The following is a 9,122-nucleotide window of genomic DNA, read 5'->3' as shown; positions in this document are numbered from 1 at the left end:
AAGAACCTGGTCCTAAACTAGAGTCAATGTAAAGCCACTCAAAATTGGTTCTCAGCTGCTCTGGATATGACCCAGATATTCTACTCCCAGGTATATACTGAAAACATATGTCCACATAACAAGTCACATATGAATGTTTACAGAAGCAGTATTCATTTTAGTTAAAAGGTGGAAACAACCCAAATGTCCAACTGATGACTGTATAAACAAAATGTGATATATCTATACAACGCAGTATGATCCAACCATAGAAAGGTAGGAAGTACTGATACATGCACTACATGGACGAACTTTGAAAACATTACATTAAATAAAGAAACACAAACGCAAAAGGCCACATGTTGAGTTAGTCCATTTATATGAAATGTCCAGAACAGGCAAATCCACTGAGACAGAAAGTAGATTAGCATTTGTCAATGGCTGGGGAGAGAAGGGGATGGGAGTGACTGCTTAATGGGTGTGGGGTTTCTTTTTGGAGTCATGAAAATGTTCTAGGATTAGACAGCAATGGTGGATGCACAGCTTTGTCAATCTACTAAAAACCACTATATTGATCACACACTTTTAAAAGGGTGAATTTTATGGTATGTGACTTATATCTCAATTTTTAAAAAGGAGTTCTCAGCATTTTTTCTGCTGCAACACATCTGAAGAACATAACATAACTCCATCAGTAAAGGCAGCTTACCACAGCAGGGACTGTTTGGGGACTTTGACAATAATAATATTACAGAATATTCAGAATCATGATACCATTAAGTCTTTAAGTATTAACGTTCAAACAACAGGTAAAAGCCATCTTTTAGTGACGTCAAGAGCTGCCGTTAGGTGACAGAAGATCACTAAAGATAAAATATATCATAGTAATTTCTAAGTAACATGACCAAGGCTACATAATCTGGTGTGAATGAAAGGATTCACAACATGTTCTGAAGGAGGAAAGGATAGTAGGAGTTTCATTTTCTAGCAGCGGCTAAGAATAGAAAAAGAGTAAAAAGACAATGAGGATTGGATCCAATAGTGAAAGGCACTACAACAAAGATTAACACCAGCCACAGGGAATAAAATGTATTTATCAACACTGATTTGGCATATGTAGTTCCGATCTAACAAATGAATCACATTTCAAATATTTGTAAATCAGAATTAGAACACATTCGCCCAGAGAAATTGTCAAAGTAGTTAAGTTTGCAAATGGCCTACAATAAGTATAATTTTTCATTCTTCCTGTTTTCCTAGCTGAAATCCAGTATGTCAGAAGCCCTGTCTCTACCTTCCATCTTTCCATACATCAGAGCCCCAACAAGAGAAATTCCATGACTTTCTAAACTCTAAGTAGCAAAAGAACTTCTTTCCCCCTCCAATTTGTTACCATCCATCAAGCTCAGCAGCAAAGGAAATTCTGACTCCTTACTCATGGAGGTAAGGCCACAGCAGAATCATCTGCCATCCAGAGCCACAGGCAAAACAGAGTTCTGCCATGGCAGTTTTACACATGAGAGAGTCTTAAATCAGAGACTCCTGGATTTCAGAGGCTGCTTGTCTTGAATGGCCAATGTTCTCATGATTGAAAACTGACATACACACAATTATGGTGTTCAGTGCAAATGCTGATAAATTCATCTCCACTGTTAAATAATGGAGACCTCGCCATGTCCAATGGGTGCAATGGAACATTTGTAGTGCATATATATACTACCATACATACAGCAAGAGCTCAAAAAATGCTGGCCAGGGAAAACAAGGGGAGAAGAAAGGGATGGCGAGAAAAAAATAACATCCACAGAATTTCCTGGGGTCTGCAGAAAACACAATTTTTAAAAATCCCTCTTGGTCCTATTCTTGTTGGAATGTCTTTCCTGATGAGATCTTCCTTGTCTTCTATGATCCAAATCAAACACTGTAAACTTTGAGGCTTTTCCTAAAAACCTTAAGCAGCTGGGGGCTTCCTTCTCTGTGCTGCCATAATACCTTGTATTAATTATTATGGTGCTTATTAAATTGCAACAATTTATTTACATGTTTGTTTCCCCAGTAGTTATCTCCTCAAATAATGGAATATTTTATTGATCTTTGCATTTCTGATACCTTGGACAGTGCTTAGCACATAGAAGCGTCCAATACTTGTTGAATGAATGTGCAACTGACTTCTTCAAATGCTCAAAGACACAGTAAAAGTAATAACTCATATAAACAAATCCCAAATGAATTGATTTGCCGGTGCTGTTACTAAAAAAAAAAAAAAATGAAATCTAAACATGAAATCTCAAAATAGCCTAAACAGTGGATCTGAATGCACTGAGTATCTAAGGAAGGTAACTTCAGCCACATGGAGATAAGAAGTACACAGTAAACACAGTCACCCCTCAGTATCCACAAGGGGCAGGTTCCAGGACCACTCCCAAAAATCCCCAGATGCTCACGTTTCTAATATAAAATGGTGTCCTATTTGCCCATAACCTACACATATCCTCCTGCACACTTGAGATCATCTCTAGACTACTTTGAACACCTAATACAATGTAAATGCTATGTCAACAGTGACACACAAAAAAATCTGTACATGTTCAGTAGAGACACAACTATCCTTCCTCCCTATACCCTCGACCATTTTCGATCCATAGTTGGTTGAATCTACAGATGCAGGACCTGCAGATACAGGGTACAAATTGTATTCTGCTTGTCCCTTTCTGTCACATTTTTAGAAGGTTATAAGAAATATTCTTTATTGTATACATGAATATTCCAGTGATAGAAATTACATGTTGTATTTGGCATTTCTGACATTTAAAGAAACATTTGAATCAAAATGAACTTAAGATACAGGGTTCAATCATAGTCAGAGGAGGGGAAAAGGTAACGGGATGCTCCAATGCAGACTGAATCAGAAGAGTCCTTTGCGCTGCCCACCAAATGAATGGTTCAGGGGAGTGGGAACAGGCACTACCCCATAAATCCTTAACATCTTGAGATAAATACAGAGGAATGGTAAGGTAGCATAAGACATGTTGGGTTAAGTAACTGATAGGTCTTTGGGAGTTACCAAGCTTTTTGGCAGTTGATAAGAACCAACGTTAAAGCATGAGACTAAAAAATATGGAAATTCAGAATCCTCTAAAGTAAAATGTTTTAGTGGTTGTTTGCCTAATCTTGCAAAAAATGTTATATTTATGTTCATAATTTTCGCTTCCTCAAATCATAATACTAGACAAGACTCTAAAGATTATCTGCTGAAACTCCCTTACTAAGGTCTTTAAGGGCAAATGGCTTGCCCAAGATCATACTGCTACCAGAGGCAGAATCTGAATTCAAATTCAGATTTCCAGGATTGCTCATCTAGAGTTCTTCCCACTAGATGAAGTGCTTCTACATGGTTTTCATTAGAGTTTAGTATTACACATACACACATACGTAGATACACAAGTATGTTTGTTTATATACATATAGACGCACCCATATATCTACATAAACAGTGTTATAGCACTTGAAAAAACTCGGGCACTTCAGTAATATACCCAGAAAGCACACCAGTTTATTGAAACAAATATTAATAGTTCTACAAGGCATTTGTTTTCTGAGTAACCCACTAGAAATCAAACTCCACAACTATGTTTATACTTATTTAATATATTAATTATATGAAGCATAATGGTTAAGAGCATGGGTGCTGGAATAAAAAACCAGCACCTAATCCTCTAATCCTAGCTGACATTTAGTTAGCTGTGTACCCATGGGCAAATTGGCTTAACCTTTCTAAGCCTCAGTTTCCTCACCTGTAAAACTGAAAAATAACAGAATTGACTTGATATACTTCTTGTGAGGATTAAACAGATGATAATCATAAAGTGCTCTGCCTAGGACCCAGTACTTAATTACTCAATAATTTAGCTATTATTGCCATTATCACTGCCTACTAATCTCTGGGTTCTCAGCAAATGTGCCCCAAAGAAAGCTGGCAGTATATTTCTCTCTCTCTCTCTCTCTCTCTCTCTCTCTCTCTCTCACACACACACACACACACACACACACACACACACACACACTCCTCACTCATAATTATCTATTTTTTGGAACATAGATTATAACAGATTAAAAACCCAATTTAAAAATTCCTTTTGTTTTTTTTTTTTTGAAGAAAAACAACTTATCTCAAATTGATATTTTAAATTCTCCAAACATCCAGTGTATATATTAGAATTTAAAAACAGATTGTTTTCTGTCTTCTAACGCTTTCCTATTCTTTAAAACAAAATGAGTTTGGCTGCCTAAACTCTGCAGAGGAGATACAATCAACTCAGAAAAAAAATGAACCTCCCTGCTCCCCACTGAGTACCCTTTTAGTGTTCAGACACAAAGGACACTATCTCATTTATGGCAACACAAGTGAGAACAAATTAATCCCAAGATTCATTGTGTATTTCCTTAAACTCTATTATAACCTGAAATTAACACAATTATAAAAGGTCCCTTTTCCCTACTATGCAATCATGCCTCAAGTAGTCGAAGAAATGATATCTTTCAAGCTATTTTATTTCCTAAAACTTAATAATTTAAGCAGCTAACTCCTCTGATCTAAATTATTTTACCAATTATTCATGTTCTATGCTCACTGGGCAACTAAAAGGGTACAATATTTACATACATTCATTTCAATAGTCAAATATGTCTAAACCAAGCTTAGTTGTGTTATTTCCTTTTATGGTAAATCTCAGGTTCTCTTTGAAGGTGTTACCATCTGAGTTCCTAGAGAACAAATCTCAGCTGCAGAATATATAATGTAATTTGAAAGTAAATCAATACTAGAAACAAATTATTTGATCACCATCTTATTATAAAAGATTAAACAGCCACAAATTTTATTTTGCCAGGACTAAAATGCATTACATTACATTTCACTGACATAAGATCAAAAGAACCTCATAAATACTATGCAATATTTTACCAGAGTAAGGTTACAAAAAAGAAGACTAACTGGAAAAAAAAATCCCTGTTTTGTTTCCCTTTGGAAAACAAAAACTGTTTTAAGTAATTTTAAAACTCTCTTGACGTTTGAGCCATTAAAAACAAAAAAGTTCATCACATAAAGAGAATCATTAAAGACTGATGGAAAACAAACCCCAAGGATTACAAATACTAAGTTCTTTTTTCTGTCACAGTTGACTAAGATAATGTTCATACGTTATACCTTCAACTATATTTAAATGCAAGACATTGAAATTATTCTTTCAAATTATTCTTAACAGCCTAAATTAAAACCTGACCATAGAGACATAAAATGTGCTTAAGTACCTCCTGCCAATACACAATATCATAGTTTTTTAATAAAATGTACAAAGTTAAAACAAATATGCATATTATTTTATCAGCTTAAATTGGTAATTTATGAAAACAGAACTGGCTTCTCTCACACAGATTAAAAATAATGTAAAGGCGCTAGAATTTTATATAACATGACAGTTTAGTCAAATGTACTGTAATGTCTTATCTCATGGGATTGGGGATTTTTTAATATGCCCAAAATTACATAATACTGGGGGAAGGGGAGATGGTTTAAAGGTTTTGAAAAATATTGTATAATAAGTTAACAAACATAATTTAAAAAACATATGTCATCACAGACTAAAACTTCAACGATAAGTCTAATTAGACAACAACAGAGTCAGCAGTATCTCCAGACGCTGATTTCTCCAATGTCACCAGACAATCCATTCCGCTAAAAAGTACTTTTAAATACGTGCGGCGCCCCTAGTATCAAGTTTTCACATCTAAATCCCTACCTTCTGCCGATCTGTACCACTTTACTGTTGCATAAAAGCACTACAATACACATTCCAAATTATTCAGAACTCCTATCTTCCTCGTAGAGTCCATTTTAAACACTTTTAGAAAGATATTTCAGTAAATCCAAGAAAAATGTTGAATAAATACCCACTTTCTTTTTCCACATCCAGAATACTAAAGTATTTATAAATATGTGCCCCCCTCCCCCACACCAGGGAACTTCAGCTTTATGAATGGTTTGTTTTTTTTTAGTGCTAATGTAGTCTGAACATACTCTCCTACCTAATTTGAAATTTTAAGTGATTAGTTTAAACATCATATAGCAGGTAACTAAACTGGGATGGTCAAGTAATGCTACTTTGTATCTAATAAAATCCAAAGATTATACAATAAGCTTTGACTTTTCAATAATTTTCTATTCTGTCAAAGGCAACGGAGACAACATCCATTTTACAAGAAAACCTGGAGTTAATAAAATATATTTCCCCCCCAACTAAGAATTGCCTTCTCTTTCGTCAATATTATAAGACATTCATCTACTGACAAAGAAAAAATGAACACTTCACTTGCCTGTTAAGAAACTAAATTGGAAGCATTACCAGTCATAGATTTAATTAAGTTGTTACTAGGGAAGAATATTTAAAGCAAAGGGATTATTTAAAGTTCACTGCCAACCGCTAAATTTGGGGAAAACGGCCTAAATGAGATAGTACCTATGTCACTTGCCTTCTTCCCCACCACCCACCCTGCACCAAACCCCCATTGTTCTATGTAAAAATTCACAGCTAATAATATCTAAATAGCAATTACAACATTCATGTTGCAGATGATCACTATGGGGAACTCTCTTCAGAACCACATTCACTCGCTGCCTTCCTTCCCTCAAATAAAACCCACATTTGATTAAAAATCGATCACAAACTGGTGGGGAAAGGATCACAGCCTTCCTTCTAAGACCGATGGATATGACACGCCAGAGGCGGGTGAGGAAATCCCCAGAAGATTACCATAATAAATCCACCAAAGGAAAAAAATCATTTAACCCGGCGTTTTAGAACGAATTTTTTCATAAATCAGCTTCGAAATCCTTGAAAAGTATACAGCCCATGGTGCAGAGGCTCCTGGCTTCCCTCTTACCACCAAAGCACAACACAGATGCGGCACGCAGGATTTCTTGTGGGTTTGGATCCCTCGTACACCACTTCCTCCCCAGACCTGGCTGGCGGAGCCAGATGCTGGCGTCGAGGAAGTCAGAGCCGGGCACCCCGGCGGCCCGCTCTCCCTCCGGGCTACCTGCCTCGGCCTGCGGGAGCGCCGCTCGGCGCGGACACCGGCCCAGACACACACACTCACCCATCTTTCCTCTTGGCTTTGTAGACGTGACCGTAAGTGCCTCGGCCAACTTTGCAGCCCTCGTATTCAAACAGGTCCTCGACCCGCTCCCGCTCGCTGCTCAGCTTCACTTTAAAGTCATAGTCCATTGTCACAGCCTCTGAGGCCGGAGAGCTGGGTCGGGGGGCCGGGGGGGCAGGGGTGGGGACCGGGGAAGCACGGGCAGCCGCAGTCCCCGGGAACCCGCCCGCTCTACGCCCGCCGGCCGCAGCACCAGCCCGACTGATGCGGCAAGAGCAGGAGGAGGCCCCGCGAAAGCGCCGGGGACATCCAGGGGGACGGCGGGGCAGAGGCCGACTGGGGGTGGAGGAACGGGGAGGATCCCCCGGCGAAGGAGAGCCGAGGGACGAGGGCTGGGGGTGGGGAGCGGTGTCTCTGCCCTTGTCCCCGCGGGCTCCCTGGGCGCCGGCTCCGCCGGTCTCTCCGGTCGTGCGTTCTGCTCCTGCTGCGGCGGGAGCGGCGGGGCGGCCAGGCGGGCTCTCGTCCTCTCACACGCGCACTCAACCCTCACGCTCTCTCACACACACGCTCACACTCACTCACTCACTCACTCTCCCATACACTCAAACAGAAAGGCTGCGCCGCACAACAGCCGGTACCTCCTCAAAGAGAGGAGGAGGGAGGGCACTCGCGGAACACGGCCGCGGCTGTCGCAAAAACGTCGCGAAGCCTCGGGCTGCCTCCGGGCCACCCTCCAGCCCGCTCCCGCGGTGGCTCGCCACCCCTGCAGGCGCCGGCACCCTGAGGACCTTGTGGAGGAAGCGGGGGAGCCACTCCCCAAAGCTGCCGCCAAACGCACCACGTGGGGCCAGCCCCAGCAGTGGCCGGGCCCCAGACTACAATACCCAGAATCCACAGGCCGCTGCTGCTGCTGCCCCTGCTACGACTCCGCCCCACGCGGTGGGAATATGGGAGCGTTGCATGACGGAACTCGTAGTCTAGGATGGGATTTCGTTTCAATCACTTGGGGGCAATTTCTATTTATTTTTATTTTTACAGAGATCTAACTAGAGTCTGATTTCAGCCATAAACTTGACCAAAGACATGCACCTGGGAAGGAGGGTAGTTTGCATTAGAAACACATTTTGTGCCACTCTGAACTCCATATTTTAAAGGGCACTATCATCTATAAAAGCTAATATATCTGTAAACAGCTCGCAGGCCAGCGTTAGGTTACTCTTGGTGTTCACAATCTGATAAGGGCTGCACAATTATGTCAACATACTGACATTACAAACACCAATAAAAGTGAATCAATGACTAGTGTCCAAGCTACTCCTAAACATTATTCTGGTGACAGATGACCATCCAAACTTTTCCCATCCATTTACAGGATGCATTGAGTACAGTACAGCTTTCTACGATACTGCCTATAAGAACACCAGTTCCTAGCTATGATTACAGAAAGGATCTAAAACCATGGGGAAACTTAGTTTGTTAATAATTTTAAGGTAGCAATATGTCTGCTTCAGGAGTCCTGGTATCTTGATACTAATCTATCATTTTATCTTATCCCTTTAATTTGTCTGTTTTTTGGTTTCCAATTGTTACCATTTCCACTAAAGCTTCCCACTTCCCAAAGAGAATATGAACTTTGCACTTTTTTTTATTTGTTTTTTTGAGACAGAGTCTTGCTCTGTCACCCAGGCTAGAGTGCAGTGGCAGCATCTCGGCTCACTGCAACCTCTGCCTCTCAGGTTCAAGCGACTCTCCTGCCGCAGCCTCCTGAGTAGCTGGGATTATAGGCACGCGCCACCACACCTGGCTAATTTTTTTGTATTTTTAGTAGAGACTGGGTTTCACTGTGTTAGTCAGGATGATCTCGATCTCCAGACCTCGTGATCCACCCGCCTCGGCCTCCCAAACTGCTGGGATTACAGGCGTGAGCCACCGCGCCCGGCACAAACTTTGCACTTTTAATGTGAATTTCGTAACACTTTTTTTCCACC

At 40.5% G+C, this 9,122-nt stretch overlaps 1 protein-coding gene across 5 annotated transcripts in view; it reads right to left on the bottom strand.

Moving 5' to 3' along the window:
* The window catches only part of CDK8 (cyclin dependent kinase 8), a 134,584-nt gene extending 126,781 nt beyond the window's left edge, over window positions 1–7,803 (bottom strand). For 2 of the 5 annotated variants that reach the window (XM_032294358.1, XM_032294359.1), the window contains exon 1: window positions 7,135–7,778. In XM_032294358.1, the coding sequence (XP_032150249.1) occupies window positions 7,135–7,262 (128 nt within the window). In that variant the 5' untranslated portion in view covers window positions 7,263–7,778. Of the gene's footprint in view, window positions 1–7,134 lie in introns of all 5 variants that reach the window. The other 3 variants (XM_032294362.1, XM_032294360.1, XM_032294361.1) reach the window with 3 other exon arrangements.
* Window positions 7,804–9,122: the final 1,319 nt, after the last annotated feature.

Source organism: Sapajus apella, unplaced genomic scaffold, assembly GCF_009761245.1.
Source record: "Sapajus apella isolate SASKATOON/1434 unplaced genomic scaffold, GSC_monkey_1.0 scaffold32, whole genome shotgun sequence".
Taxonomy (NCBI): Eukaryota; Metazoa; Chordata; class Mammalia; order Primates; family Cebidae; genus Sapajus; species Sapajus apella.
This window is presented reverse-complemented; position numbering and strand designations above follow the sequence as displayed.